The following is a 16,584-nucleotide window of genomic DNA, read 5'->3' on the forward strand; positions in this document are numbered from 1 at the left end:
TAAGCTATTTTATCCATAACTGATTTGTCTCAGCTTCACAGTTCCTCCTGTTGGCTTTCCACTACCAATTAGTCAGCTGTTTCAGGCAGAACACTTTATGCAGTTCTGCTGCTTATTCCAGCTTTCATCCAAGAAAATATACCATGCACTGCAGTGGGAATCTTGCTAGGAGAACACTATAGAAGGAACAAAGGTTACAAAGAAAGCAATTAATATTACTGGAGTACAGAAGAAGAAGCAAGTTGACTTTTTTCAACCTTGACTTCAAGGACTCTGCCAGTCCTATCCCACTAGATAAAAAATTCAGAAAAGCTTATAAAGTATTTTTAACCAATGCTTCTAGTCTGTCTTGTGAAGCCATCTCAGTTAGAACAGCCGATGATCACATACAGTGACAATGCCCCAGCACTGCTTTTTGGGAACTAGAACATGCAGAGAGTAATGGAAATGAAATACATAGTTACAATATGATTTTGAGCAATTAAATGATGAAGAGACTCTTCAAAGGCATGGCTTCTTCAAGATCACAGCCATAGAGAACAGTTTGATCAGAGACAGAGCATCTGCCACATTACATTGCATGCTTACAAGCCTCACCTTGGGGCACAGAAATGGATGTTGGCACAGTTTTAACATGGTGCTCCTCTGCAATACAGGGCTCCATCTGCACACATCACATTACAACTGGACTTACACAGTCAGAATCACACATTTGAAGAGACCACTCAGTTCAGAGACAGATCTCTTCTCTCTAGTGTATTCTGCCTAAGTCATCTTATATATATATATATATATATATATATATATATATATATATATATATATATATATATATATATAGTTCAAGATTTTTTCCCCATTTCCACAAAGCTGGGAGAAAACCACATATTCTTGATGTATTTCAGAAGAACCTTTACTCGAGGTGGACAAAAGAGACATAATTTAATTCCGTCAGATTCCTGTGCCTCATAAATGACACATTATTTTTAACCACTTGTCAATCAAACTCTCATGTTATCAACTTGAAATTGTTTTCTGTGGTCAGCCTGAGTACCATACAAAAAAGATATCCTCCATCTCAGATATAAACTTAGGCTCTAAAATCCCACAATTTTGCTACTTTTGAGATGTGAGTAGAATCTCACCGTGATTACGGACTGCAAAATTGTGCTTCATGTAACTGAATCTAAAGATCAGACAACACTGACCTTATCAAGAAATGTTCAAGTTCAAACCATGTATGAGAAATCAGCTCTTGCTGGTTTGTTTGTAAACGTTGTATAAAAATGTACTCATTCATTATTAACAACTTGCAAACTGAAGGTTCTGCAGGTCTCAAACTGCTATCAAGTAGGTAAAGTATTACTCCCATCACTTCATCTAGATAATAGGCAATTCTTGTATTAATTCTGACAGCACAACTGAGCATTCCTTCACACAGTGGTAAGTGGGTTGTTATGAGAAGACAAACATTCAAATTGCATGCTAAAAACCGAGGCTAGAAGCAGTGCAAAGGGATTCATTGTCTTTACGCCTACAGTGCTGCTGGCCTCAGTGACAGTCCTATTCCTCTACAAGATGGGCTTAAAAAGGGATACGAAGTAGAACCAAGCCACTGGTATCACAATATTGTCACAATATGGCCTGTGGATGAGGTACAGCATATGCCATAGAGACAATACATAACCTGTACTGGTGAGCCTCTCATTTCAAATAAAATAGACTGGAAAGCTCACAGCAAAATCCCATGCAATATTAGCCTTACGCTCTGATGATTACCACAGTCAACTCAAAAAGCTGAGGTTTCATAAAATTTTGGTAAGAAAAACAGTAAGAAGCTGTTGTAAATGATTGTATTTGCTCTTCAGAAGAAAACCAGTTAAAAGGGAGGTTTTTAAAACTATACCATTACCTACCTTTCTTGTTCTTGCATACAGTTTTCAGGATGTGTTTTCCAGGTCCACATTTTCCATGGTCAGCAACACATATTCCTTCTGAAATGATCCACTCGTAGCACGTTGGGTCTTCACAAGGAATAGATTCAACTAAATGTGGACAACCTGCCAGGGTGCCGACAGGATCCACAAGCACATGCCTTTGCCTCATTCTAAAGCCTGGAAAAGAAGAACTGAATTAACTGGACAACTACAAAAAAATATTTATATCAATAAAGTACCAAGAGGACCTCAAAGGGCATATGGAAGTGAAGGACGTAAGGAACCAAGAGAAACCCATTTGCAGCTACTGAATTGACTGGAATGGTAAGTGGCTGTATTGCACACAGCCCACACACGCAAAATCTAACAGTGCGTCAAGAATTCCAACAACTCAAGTTTTTAAAATTTCTTTTTTTCCTTTTCATTAACATTGGTTAGAAAGACACATGTCCAAAACCAATAATTAACTTCTGAGGCACATATTAACATTACAGTAACACTGAGATAAAAGAGAAATATTAAGAAAATGAAGATTCAAAGAGCAATTATACCTGCCTGAGAATCCACTACCGACAAGACTTGTTTCAAGGCACAGCAGAGTAGTTTACTAAGAAATTAGTATTCTGCCTTATGAAGGTGTAAGGATTTCTGATTCATAATGCATATCAGACCTCTCTGAAATGTTATCCTATTAAATTGGTAGATTCAAATGTAAAGTGGACAAAAAAGGTTACAAAAATAATGAAAGAATTGATTACATAATCTATCTCCTTCTGAATAAAATCACAAGTCAGACAGTGATATAAGATGCAGAACTAGTATGTGACTACCTTTCAGCCTTTCAGCGTGTTTTGTTATGTAAATGACACAGAACAGTAAGAAATGCAGAAGAAAAATGTGGTGGTCTTTCCTACAACAGTGTCCAGATAGGGGGTAAAGGTATAGTATTAGAGGAGGCCACAATACTACACAAGTATTGGCCATGAAACAGAAAACGAAAAAAAGACTCCACAGAATACAACAGACTGAACTTCCACCATCCTCACATCAGGGAAAAAAAAAAAAAAAAAAAAAAACCAAACCAAAACACCATTGAAAGCTATTTAAAAATTGAATGATTTAGCAAACCTTTATGTTTAAAAATAAAACTTTAATCCTTTTTCATTTGCAAAATTCCACAGAGCTCCAATCACTTCAGAAATTTCTGTTGGTTTCAGAAAAGTGTAACTTCCAAGTAATAATACTTTTTCCCTGACCTGAACTTCAATAGCAATCTTTCCAGCTTATTTTACAAAGGACAGAATGGCTCACCAACGAATCTCAAAGGGTTGCAGCATCCAGCATGAATTCTTGAAAATTAAGATTTAGAGAACATTGAACAGTTTTCAGATACTCTCCTTGCAGGAATTTAAACCAAACCCAGAATCATCTTTCAGCTCAGCCTGAACTCTACGTGGCAGTGCTGTGGGATACACCTCAGACCAGAGCCATTTCAGCTTCACCCAAGTCTTTTACTTCAGCCAAGGCAGACGGCAGGACTTCAGGAGACTGGAGAGGTGAGGGACACCCTCACACTCTGCAGGTTTGCAGTTGCCATCCCAAGAAATCCTCCCTTTCTACAAGTTCCGTGTAGGATAAAATGATTTGAATAAGGCTGAAAACCTTATCCCTTTTTTTCTTTCAAGAATAACTGCAAAAAGCTTTTAAAGGTCATATTGCACTTCGTGTGTGCACATCTAAGAGCTGTATCCTACGTTAATTTAAAAAGACATACATTAAATTCCCAGTGCAGAATTGGACAGCGCTGCTTTTGCAATCTCATCATAATATTCCATTACCCGCTTTAGATCCCGCACAGCTACAAGAAACATGCAAATAAGCCATTACCTCTTCTTCCCTGGCGGTCCCGGCAGTCTTCGGGAAGGCAGGGGCCCCACGCCAGCCAGGCAGACACTGTGCACTCCAAGGGACAGGGCAGGTCACACAGCTGGGAGGCAGAGGGAGCAGGGCCCAGGCAGAACTTCCCATCAACTGGTCTGCTAACTAGAAGGAAACAAAAGAGGGAAAACACAGGACAGTTATTTTGCACTGACTAACGTGCAGAGCTCTGGAGACAACCGCTGGCACAAAGACACACCATAATCCACTGCTTTTTGAGGGTCTTATCTCCTAGATCAAAAAGTTAATCTTCTGTTCAGCAGGACACTTAGTTTTACCTAATCATTCATATTCAGCAGCCCAATTTTTGACTGTGTTTAAGGGGAAATGGGTGATAAATTCTGTGCTGATTTTCTACAATGTCAAAGCAACAGACTGGAACCTATTCCCCTGCATTTATACATGAGGGGACCTCTTCATACAGAAGAGAAAGATGCATGAGAACAGAATCCAAAAACCTCACACAGTAATTGGGAATCAGGAAAAGGCAGATAAGGGGAAGACTGAGCACAGGGGGATCGTGCCATGTCCATGCAGGATCCAGACCCTCCTTTTTGCTTCATTTACATTCAAACAAGCTATCTGATCCTTTCATACATGTGCAGAAAGACTTTCTCATTTGGAAGGAGAGATGTTTATTTAATTGCCTCGAGCCATGGAAGACATGGATGAACTGTGCAGATCTCCAAACTTCTTCATTCCAGAAATGAAACAATCCCCAGCTCTGCCACACGTTGGTTTTGTTGATACTGGCAATAAATTTGGAAAGCTGACTCCCTTGCATTCTCATTTATCATAAGAGATTTCTACTTTCAATTAACGTCTCTTGCCTTTTTATTCGGGACAGGGAGGAAGAAGGAAATGAAAGGAGCTGACTTAAATCTATCTTCTGAGTCATTATATGATACTGCATTTTAATTACATGATGGGCTGAATTTGGCTGTCTCTTTAGATAAATCAGTATCAAAGCAACCTTTCAAAAGGCACAGGCTTGTTTGAGTTTACTCTGCCATGATATGACCAAGCCTTCATTAATTTTTATAGCTACTGAGCTTGCTTTATCCCCATTTTTATTTTTAACATCTATTTTTCTTTGCTTCCATGAGTGGAACTGACTTGAAAAGAATTTATAAAAACATGTCCAATATATGAGCAATCTTTTCTTTTTTCTGATATTATACCATTTTCTATGAAATGATTCATTTGAAGAAAAACCCTTTTTTTCCTCTCAAACTCATGACTTTGCTGCCCAAAATCCCGATAAATGTTGACTTATGAGCCTAGAAGCTGAGATTTAAGACCAATAACAGCACTTATGATTCCAACTCACCAGAATAACAGGACTAAACAAAAGCTGTAATTTAATTCTAACCTGAAAGATCACATATTAGCAAAAAGACCACTTTCTGAATGATTTTTGAGACACTATACAGCCTTTCACATATTCATTTAGAGATTGCAACACGGTGGCATAAATCCAATTCACCTGAACGCTAACATAAGCACACCTTTCTAAAGACCATGCAAGTGAAGTGACAGACAGAATGAGATAAATACCAGAGTTCTTAGGATAAGAGTATGTATTTTGCAGAGAAGTCTCATGCTTGGCTTAACCTGCCTTTCAGCATTAAACTTTGCAAACCTGTATCATTTTTTGAAAGTTCAGTTGAATAAATGAAAGGAAATAGATTTGAGTGCATATGGTCAACACAAAAAATAAAGTGCATTTCTGCTCTTCATTAACTCAAGGTGTTGTTAGCAAAGGTTCTTTTCTCCCCACTGATTTTTACACTGTCATACAGAAGCACTGTACCTATTTAAATGTGGAATACTTGACAATATAGGTTGGTTCTCCTTCCTTGAAAACTCACCAATCATGCCAAAGGTATTTTGAAGTTAGTTTGAATAGACGAAAAACAAGAAAACTCAAAGACAAAAAGCTGAAGTATCAGGCTATTATTGGTACATCAAGGGTGAAACTGAGCATACTGAATACACCAGATCAGTGGAAGGCTCCAGTACATGGAAGAGGCCTATAAGAAAGATGGGGAGGGACTTTTTGTAAGGGTGTGTATTGACAGGACAAGGGAAAATGTTTTTAAACTGAAAGAGTGTAGATTTAGACTAGATGACGGGAAGAAATTCTTCACTGTGAGGGAGGTGAGACACTGGAACAGGTTGCCCAGTGGATGCCCCCTCCCTGGAAGCCCTCACGGCCAGGCTGGATGGGGCTGTGAGCAACCTGGCCTAGAGGGAGGTGTCCCTGCGTGTAGCAAGGGGTTGGAAGTAGATGGTCTTAAGGGACCTTTCCTACCCAAAGAATTCTATGATTCTATCTCGGAGGAAATGTGTGCTGTCCCCTACTTGCCAACCAGCATCCCACTCCTCCTCCCTCAGACTGATGCTCTATCTGATTCCAGCACTGGGTGCTCTTTTCCCCTTATGTCTCCCAGGACCAATGTCCTACTCATTCCTAGAACAAAACTGTTTTCTCACTTCCTTAAACAATTCTAAATATTCTATAAAATGTAGATCAGAAAATACACAGACTATTTTAAACAAATATCCATATGTATTCAAGTGCTGTGCCAGTTTATTTTCACTGCACCGACTACAATCCTTCAGTGAAACTCATTTCTGAAGCCAAGATCAAAACCAAACAAGCTGCATTAAGAAATGCATATACAGCATCATCCGTTTTGAAAAACAGGTAGGAACAAAGACCCACTATTCCCAGCAAGAGAGCCAGAGCAACTGGACAGACCAGTGGGGCTCCATAAAAGAGTTTCATCACTTTGTCAGCCGTTTGATTGACAACTCCTATTTCCATCAGTTGATTTCAGTCAGTTTTATTTAAAAGCCCGATATGATTTTTGTCTGAGTGTCTGCTGAAATTGACTTGCTTTTAGTCTTGTAATGACGCATTCACTTTCTAACACAAAACTGCAGCCAGAAGGAAATGTGGCAAGATTTTAAGCACAGAGGAAGAAACAGAACAGAGGAGGGCTGCTTTCACACCCCACTTTGGACAGGTCTGCCATGTCTAAGCATAATCTCTCATCCACCCTCACGCTGCGTGGCAATGGAGCACAAAGTAAGAAACCCCAGTGATGCTGTCATATCTTCACAAACACTTGTCTCAGCTCTGAGATTAACTGATTCTCCTCAATTTTGCAGTTTTTTTCTATTGGCTTGGCCAGGCAATACTGCTCTGTACATTCTTTGAACCATTTGAGATGTAGCCATCTCACACCTCAACATCTCTTTGAACATATCTTTGTTTCTTTTTCCTCAATTCTCAATTTGATTTAGCTCTTTATAGTAATACATGAATCATATACAGTTCTTAAAAAGTAATATTCACCATCCAAAGGATCTTCTTCAACAATGCTGTTTCTTCATACTCTAATAAACATCCTTTTCTCAAGGAACCAAAAGGTACTTTTTTCTATGAACCTTTTAAATGCTAAAATTCTCACACAGAGCAGCCTCCAAATAGGTGCAGAGAGCCTGGTCAGGAAAAAAAAAAACCCTCAATTTATGCCTATGATGAATGAACACAGCTGCTAGGCTTGTCTTTAAATACCAGACTGCCTTGTGATTGTGCTCAATAATGGATTTGGTAATGGCATTTTCCTACACTGAAAAACGGTGTTTTTGGGGTTTGTTTCGGTTTGTGTTTTTTTTTTAATGTAATTATTTTCCTTGGAAACCCATTAGTCAATTTTTTGGGGATAAGGGGAAAGGCCGATGTCAGGTGGGGAGGAGTGGGAGGGAGAGACAATATCTCATTCAAGTAGCAGCTTACCTGTTACGCTTGTTTGTACATTTCAAAATCCTGTGTTCTTCTCAATCTATAGAATAAACTTGAAAAAGCAATCAAGTACTAATCTGGAAGCCTCTGAAACATTGCACATTTTTCTAGCTGTTATATTGAATCTATCCTTTATAAATGCGACTACGGCTGTTCCCAGCACCGGCGTCTGCCTCAAGTTTGAGTTTTACTATTTGCTGTTATTTTCAGGTTATTGCTACCAGCAGGAGATAATAAATTGGTTTCTAAAGTATCTTGTTTCCCTATATATTTTTACTGAGGTAGTGATTTTGGGGAAGTGTGGAAGAGGGAATCAGCTCTGATACTACTTGTATAATGTAATTTTAAGCCAATAAATAAATTATCTCTGAATACAGTCATATGGGCACATATTTGCAGGCATACATACCAATACTACATCAAGCACAATGATGGCCAGTCAGAAAGAGAAATGTATAGGACTGCATTTCAGTAGCAATGATTACTTCCAAATTTAGTTTTTCACTCCACAGGAGGTAACTAACACAATCTTTTCCTGGACCTTAACTTCATTTCCCCTCCAGAACAGAACACAAGTATTTCTGATATTAACACTCTAATGAGACACATCTAGACACTGCTAGCAGATCTGGAATGCATCAAGATGGTTTCTTGCACACTGGCAGGGCCTTCTATTGTTGAATATTCTATTCTCAAGGCAATACAACCAGATATTTACTACATCTTTTGGCAAAGTTATGCTTAATTAAGACTAACTACAATACACAGAAGGGATGCTGCATCTTTGTAAAACTTCTTGCTACCTTTTTCAGCACATATGAACCAAGACAGTTGGATCACTATGAAGGGAAATTACCCAAGAAAATCACGAGGGAATGAATTGTTATAAAAACACCTGTACGTGTGTAACATAAGAAGGAGAAACCATCACAACATTGGTGTGCAATTTCTCCAATCTGAAAGACTTTTATAGTGACAATAAAAGATTAGACGAAGGAGATGTGTTAAATGTAACTGAAGTAGTGTGAAGACAGCATAAAACCCAGCCCATTGCACCACCTCATCAAAAAAGGCTTCATGCAACCCATCCCTGATGGCAAGGATCCTTTTATGCTCCCAAAAAGAATCGATCAGTTTGGAAGCCACAAGGCATACAGTTGAAACCCTATTATGAATTAAAGGTCAAGAAACAAAGTATGAACTGAAAGCTCATCACAGCATGAAAAAAAAAAAGTTAATAGTGGTTTATGAATTTCAGAACAACAAAGATCCTTACCATTTTACTGAGTGACAAGCTATTAGCACTTCTTGTTCAGAAAGTTCCACATACCGCACTGTATAGCAGGATCTTCTTCCCAAACTGGGGGTTTGTAGAGACTGCCAACAGAATCTTTAATCTGGCAAGAATTCTCAGTCACACAACTGTCCAGACCAGAGGTCACAAGTCACTAATAAGTGTCCAGGAGGAAATGCAGAGAAAAATGGGGTGCTCAGATACCAATAAAGGCAATCACAGAAAGAGAAACGAGGATTCTCCAGGATACGAACCCTGTTGGCCACCAGATGCTGGAAATCATCCTTTCAACAGACTGCCAGGGAGAGTAAGAGAAGCCACAAGGAAAATGGGGGGGAAAAAAAAGAAAGATGGAGCTTTCATCATGAAAGCCTATTAAGAGTCTGGACTTTGCCCATCACTCATTTTAGCATTCAATTAGCAGCAAAAAACCACCAAAGAGCAGGACTCTGCTCTGCAAATGCTGTCACTGCAGGAGCACAGGTATCGCCAACAAAGCACTGTGTTGAAGTGCCTATCTCACACACAGGACATGGCAGTGGTGCCCCCAAAGCAGCTGACACTGAGCTGCTCCAATCACAGCATGCTCGTGATGCTCAAGGTCATCCCAGTGGTCCCATGCAGAGCTGTCCCACACAACTGCAGGACCAGCCCTGCCACCTCCAGCTTCATTAGCTGACCCTGGTGACCCACTCTCTGGTGCAACACACACAAATCCTACCATTTTTCTCACCTGAATGAACTGCATTGTTTGAGCAGCTGCAGCTCCCCTTCCCTGTAACAATGAAACCAAACTCAGAGTAAACCAGTGCTGAATAAAACTCATCCAGTTCCAATGGCAGGATATAATGACAAAATGCAAACACATTTAAAATCTTATATTTCAAAGATAAATACTTGAACTAAAACCTAGTATCTCGTGTGAAATGACTGGGCAGAACATTATTTGCTGCATACTGAAGACAGAGATGTAAATAAATGTATTTATGAAGAGGTACCTATTCCATGGCCACATCAAATAGCATGCTAAAAAAGGCAGATTCTTTCAAATGCACCTTTTAGAAGGCACATCTCTTTCGTTGTCAACTTCATTTTACACATTCTTTTCATTTTACTTTAATTAGTTTCCAGACATGAAGAAAAAAAAGGAAACCTTATACCTATAAAAAAACACATCAGGGAAAATGCTTTTCCCTAATGGATCCAAACTGAAGTTTCTGAAATACACATTTAAACAACACTGTCAGATACCCCAAAGATCCAGAACCATTTCCTCTCTTGCTTCTACAGGGTTTCCCCCAAAGTACCCAGCTGTTACATATTTATCTTCCTGTTATGTGAGTTTTATCTCGTAAATTCTGCTCAGCATTTGGTGAGCTTACAGATCAATAACTCGGCATCCCAGCAATATAAATCCGATGCAGACTTGCCTGAATATATTTTACACTTCAGAGGTCTATTTCTCATCTTTTTGAACCAGTTGAGTCATCCTGACGATAAATACTCAAGTTTGGGGTGAGGGCATTCTTGGGCATTCAGTTTTGCTTATGGGGTTTTTCCTCCTCCTGAGAACTCTATTTCTGTTAATCAGGCTCGCTGCACTCTCCTGTTGCTGTATCACCAGCTGGCCAAGCCAAGTGTTTTCTCATGCCACTGCTGACTGTTAGCTCTCTGCTCTATGGTCCTAACCAAGGTTTCTCTTCACTAATATATTCTTACATATTTCTTTTCAATTTCATTAACCAGATGAAGACAACAGGATTTAAACATCAAAGACTCCCAATTCTAATTTCCGTAGAGTAAATCAAATTTCTCATTCCTGCAGCTTTCACCAGCATAAATTTGAAAAAACAGTGTGCATTTAATACAGAGCTCATACTCCACCCAGAGTTCATGCTCATTGAAGTAGTGCATACCCTGCGCCAATGCCTGTGGGCAGCTTATCTGCATCAGCGCAGTCTTCCTCCAATAAATATGCAGGAATACAACAACCTGCACACCTGACTTACTGCTGCTAAAGAGCTGGGCCTGGTGGTGCACAGGACAGCCAGCACTCAAGAGGCTAATGGCATGCTCTACTCTAATAGCACTCTGGTGCTTCTCTCCTCCTGAAAGTACTTTCACATGGTTTATTGAACAGATGCCACATGTACCAATTTGAAACACTAATCCCCCAGAAGGAATGCATTGGAAGATCATGATTCAAAGCAGAACAAAGAACTTGCAGGAAGGAAAGAAAAAAAAAAAAAAAGAGCTGAATCCTTGTTAGGAAACAGAGCATATAGAGCAGAACAGGCAAAAAATGCATATTTCAGAGCTAAAAGAGACGAAAGGATAGAAAGAAAGGGATGAAAATAAATGCAGAATAATACAGGATGTGAATAAAAGTTTTCAAATACATCTCCGCAAGTCTAAAGAGGCCATTAATTTCTGGAAAATAAAATGCAGTGCCAAACATCTCCCATGTGGGTATTTAAAACTGTCTGAAAAGTTTACTTGTGAGGTAAGAAGGTATCAGACATTTCTGTGTAACAGAGATAGGGGAAAAGCTCAATATTTTGTGGAAAAGAAAAATGCCATGAAACTCTAATTTCGAGACTCATTTAAGGACTTGCATGAAAATACTGGGGAACGCTTTCTGGCCATTTGGGTTAATAAAGTAACTTGTGAAACAAAAATATGTAAGAGAATACACACAGGATGGATCAAAAAGTATCCATTAATACTGAATTCACAGGTGTTTACAAAGACCTGAATTTTAGAGAGTCTAAAGGAGTTCAGCTGCTATGGCTGTGAAGAAATACAACAATGCGTCCAAAGGAAAAAGAGGAAAATTAACAATACCTACTGCAACACATTTTAAGCATGCACAAGTCCCTCTCTTCTGACTGACTACAAGGAATCTCAACATGGCTGTATTGGGGAAATGTAACATGTTAGAGGATTTTCAATAAAATCATAGATTATGTGTTAAGATGGATGAGAACCACACACAGAGGAATATCTGAAAAGCTATTAATTTTTAAAAGAAAAAAGAGTTTAATAATATTTGAATTATGAGGAGCCCTGAGCCTAATAATTAGGCTTATTATTGTTATTATTAGAAATATTAAAAATACCACAGTGGAACATTAGTAGAAATGGACTAGGAATCTGTGGGAGCTATCACATTACTTTGATCATGCAATGACATACCAATTATTGAAATCCAAGATCAAATAAAAAGAGAAAGAGACAAATAAGATAGGAACAATCACTAAGCAAACAAACAGTTAAAAAGACTTAGAATCTTATACAGGTACAAGAATAAAACGTGGATTTTCAGATGGAAAATAACAAAGATTAAAAAGATTGGAAAATGCAGTGTTTTTTTCTGAGATGGTAATAAGAGAGAAACTTTATTAGCTAAGTATGCTATGCGGGGTAAACAATAAAGAAGACTCTAGGAAGAATAGCATTTCACAAAGGTCTTTTCAGTCCTATAATTAAAACTTAAGCAGACAGGCTCCAAAAACATTACAAGAGAATTCAGAAAGTGAGAGGAAAATTGGACTTCATTCAAACAGGTAAAAAAGAAAAAATGTCAAGATATATACAGCACAAATTTTATGGAAAATAAATGACAAGACAGACAGATCCTTAGTTAGAAAGTTACAGAAAATACAGAGAGAATGCAATCCCAGTCACTGGGGACAGCAAGGGATAAGTGGTACCTAGTCCAGAAAAGAGAGAAGACACTTCTGGAAAATTTTTATGAAGGATCCCATGCCCTAAATTACAAGGAGTTATAATTTCTATATAAGCCAAACAGGAAAATTTAGTTAGAAAACAGAAAGATATTCCTCCTATTCCCTCACATTCAGGAAAGACAGCAAAATATCCTGAGGAAGATCAAGTGTAGGAATTTTACATGTTTAATAACAGGTTGAACACAGACACCACCCCCAGACTACAAGAAATGTTAATTCCCATATTAGTAGGCTAATTCACGGTGATAACATAACGAAGGAAGAAGAATTTTACTGCCAAACATAGAGAGAAGCCGCATCAACTGATCAATCATATAATACACTTCCATACTTTAACCACATTTTTTGTTGGTGGGGATTGCTAATTAACAATGTTCATCCACATTAATTAAAAGCTATTGGGGGAAAAAATTCCAGGTAACTAACAGCCACAAAGTCTCAATTTAGAAAAGAGTAAGCCATATTTGTCAGCAGAGCTTAACTCTGGAAATACGTTGAAGACCTGCGTTATTCTGCTTTATTTTATTGAACTTCTATACAAGTGGACAGAGTTGCATCAGGAAGGTTGGCAACCACCATCCTGTCAACAGATTGTTTCAAGTATGAGATGTCCAGACACAACAACTGGGGAGCATCAGGAAGTGAAGAGCAGGAAGGGCGGACTGTGTCTGTATAGCCATGTAGTTCATATAATCACAGAATCACAAAGGTAGGAAAAGACCTCCAAAATCATCCAGTACAACCATCCACCCATCACCAGTATTTCCCACTAAACCACATCCCTTAGTACAACACCTAAACATTTTCTGAACACCTCCAGGGACAGTGACTCCACCACCTCCCTGGGCAGCCCATAGAGAAGTTTTTCCTGACCTCACCTGGCACAACTTGAGGCCATTCCCTGAAGTCCTATCGCTATGTACACAGGAGAAGACCTTCACCTCACCAAACCTCCCTTCAGGCACTTGTAGAGAGTGATAAGGTCTCCCCTGAGCCTCCTCTTCCCCACTCTGAACAATCCCAGTTTCCTCAACTGCTTCCCACAAGATTTGTGCTCCAGACCCTCTCACCAGCTTCATTACCTTCTCTGAACATGCTCAGGGCCCTTCTTGTAGTGAGGGACCCAAAATTGAACACAGCACTCAAGGTGCAGTGTCACCAGTGTTACGAGTACAGAGGGATGATCACCTGCTGCTGCTGCTGGCTGCACTATTTCTGATACAAACCAGGATGCCATTGACCTTCTTGGCCACTGATGGCTCATGTTTAGCTGAGCATCAGCCGACACCCCCAAGTCTATCTCTTCCTCACAGTCTTCCAGCCACTCTGCCCCAAGGCTCTAGTGTTGTGTGGGGTTCTTGTGATCAAAGTGTGGGATATGTTTAACATACGATGTTCAAGTTCAGTCTACAGTCTAGTTAATAAAAGCTTCACAAGATTTAGAATCCTTGGACAGAACAGCAAACACTAAAAATAGCATAGTCTCATAACAGGTTTTATACACTGGTTTTCTGATGTTCACAGAATTACAGATACTTGAGTGACATGCCACTTGACACACTTACCAAGTGTTTCCTGTCACACTCATCTAGATGAAAGAGTCTGAGAGTGCAAGAATATTATAAAGAACTTGAAAGACTGCAAAACTTTCTTCCTCCACAAGTAAGTCAATAACTCAGATAAAGCTGGTATACAAAAATGTAGCTTATTTATTCAATGATGTGCAAGAAGAATACTACCAAAAATGTTTTCTCAAGTCAGGGGTAAAGAGAAAACCTGTTTTCCTTTTTTCCTCCACCTGGTCATTCCACAATCTCTTCTGTGAACATGAAAAGCTGTTTTTCCCTCATCATGTATGTTTAAAGTATGGAATTCCTCCTCAAGGTTTAACAAATATGCTAGGCCTTCATTTGGGGCATGGCAGAGGTTTCTTAGTTAGGAGACCTTTTCACATAGAAAGATATGGAATCTTATCGATGTGTTTCTGGAAGTAATACCTGAGTGAAAGTTTTCCATCTTCAGTACCTTCATACTGAAATTTCATAAGAATAGAAATACATCAGTAGACTTGAGTTTTTGACTAACTGGATACATGGAAACTCCATAAAACATGGACTCATTTCTAAATATACACATTGTAATAAAAGTAGTAGTGGATGGAAAGACTAAATCAGTGAAAAATAGGAAAGATAGCCTGGGGGGGATAAGAGAGCTTTAAGCAATATGTATAAACAAATCACAAATGGTACCTGCCTCCAACTACAATTCAATATATATTATCCAGTAATGCTGCTGGAGATACCACCAGACAAAATCTTCTTTTACATATGACACTGTGTCAGGTCCAAGTTCTTATTGGAAGTAACAAGAAGAATAACAACTGTGATGGATGATAATATCCTGTTAGACTCGCTTGTTTGATTTCTGAATGATCCCTTTAAGGACATTCAAGAGGTGATGAAGGAAAAATACTGCATTTTTTATGGAAGCGGTTAGACTCTGTATTTGCCTATGCAAAGGCAAATCGACTTCTCAGTCCTCTCCCCATCACTAAAAAACAATAAAGTATGTACAATAAAATATGAGGTCTTCTCACAATGAATAAAAATTTACTGTCAGTTCAGATTTTTAGAAAAGAAGCAAGAAAAAACATCATTCCTTATTTGGACAAAGAACAAAAACTGACCAGCTAGCAAATGAGACACACTGAGTATCAGATAGGGAAAAACAGTAACAAAGGTTTTCTGTCTTTCCTTTTAAATGTGGCTATACTGACAGTTGATAGGATTCTCACTTCCTAAGGACTATTGCAAATCACCACCACAATTGCCTTGGCATGGCAGGAATAATTTACACCTCATAGAATTGCTGTGCAAGTTTGCTTTTTCAGTGACCTAATAGAAAAAAAAAGACATACTTCTTTCTCAAACAGTAAAGGTTAGAACTGTACAAACAAGGAAGAGATATCTTAGAGTCTTCTTTCCACTAAGGGGAGGGCTTACTATTTTTAAGTTGTACTGAACCTTAAACAAAGCAAAAACTGGCAAGTGATCACATGCTAGATACAGGGTACAAATTCTGTTACGAATGATGTTGGATAAGGGTTTCTATGACCTGCTCCAGCCTTCTAGGGTAATTCACAATACTAACAAAGAACAGAGAAGCATGGCTGAATTCGGGTAAAGCTTACTGCTTACCAGTGTGCCACACACTAGTAGCATGGACTACAGAAGTTGCAAGAAGGATAAAGATGGTCAAGAAATGTTACACACCTGTCATCAACAACACTTTTCTTACTTTGAAAGTCATAGACATCATATACTTGAGTAGAACAACTGAGAAATTTTTGTGTTGGCAGACAAGGTGGTACCAGATGTTTGGAAGAGGTGAAGCAGCAACTATGCATGGACTGGACAGAGATTAAAAGAGGTCTGATTTTCTATAATCTCAGAGCCTGTGCAGGATGCTAGGATACAACTGGGCACCCAGGAAACATTTGCTTTGGCTTTGTAAGTAAATAAATCTAAGATATGATGTTGTGTTCTTATTATCTTTGTATCTCTGCTCAAAAGCATATTCTGCAAGAGCACTACATACAGTAAATAAAACAGCCTTAGATGAATTATTCATCGTGCATCTGTATCTACTCATTATTCTTCTAAAAGGAAAATAACTCGCTTCCAGGATCCAAAAATTGTCTGTCTGCTCAGAAGTTGTGACAATATTATTTTTGCTTTCCCCTTCAAAACACAAGAAAGTCTGTGTATCAACTTGAAACACAGGCTGAAGCCATATCCAGAATAGAGTGTGACATCTTTGTTTTTATACTCTAACCCAGAACAAAAACTACAG

At 38.7% G+C, this 16,584-nt stretch overlaps 1 protein-coding gene across 1 annotated transcript in view; it reads right to left on the reverse strand.

Moving 5' to 3' along the window:
• Positions 1 to 16,584, reverse strand: part of THSD7B (thrombospondin type 1 domain containing 7B) — a gene marked incomplete at its 3' end in the record, with an annotated part of 241,747 nt that overhangs the window by 162,330 nt on the left and 62,833 nt on the right. The window contains exons 5-6 of the mRNA XM_079539376.1: positions 3,825 to 3,980; positions 1,917 to 2,114 (exon numbers count right to left, since the gene is read on the reverse strand). Of these exons, the coding sequence (XP_079395502.1) occupies positions 1,917 to 2,114; positions 3,825 to 3,980 (354 nt within the window). The remainder of the gene's footprint in view (positions 1 to 1,916; positions 2,115 to 3,824; positions 3,981 to 16,584) is intronic.

The sequence above is a fragment of the Tetrao urogallus genome (assembly GCF_951394365.1).
Source record: "Tetrao urogallus genome assembly, chromosome: 8".
Classification (NCBI taxonomy): Eukaryota; Metazoa; Chordata; class Aves; order Galliformes; family Phasianidae; genus Tetrao; species Tetrao urogallus.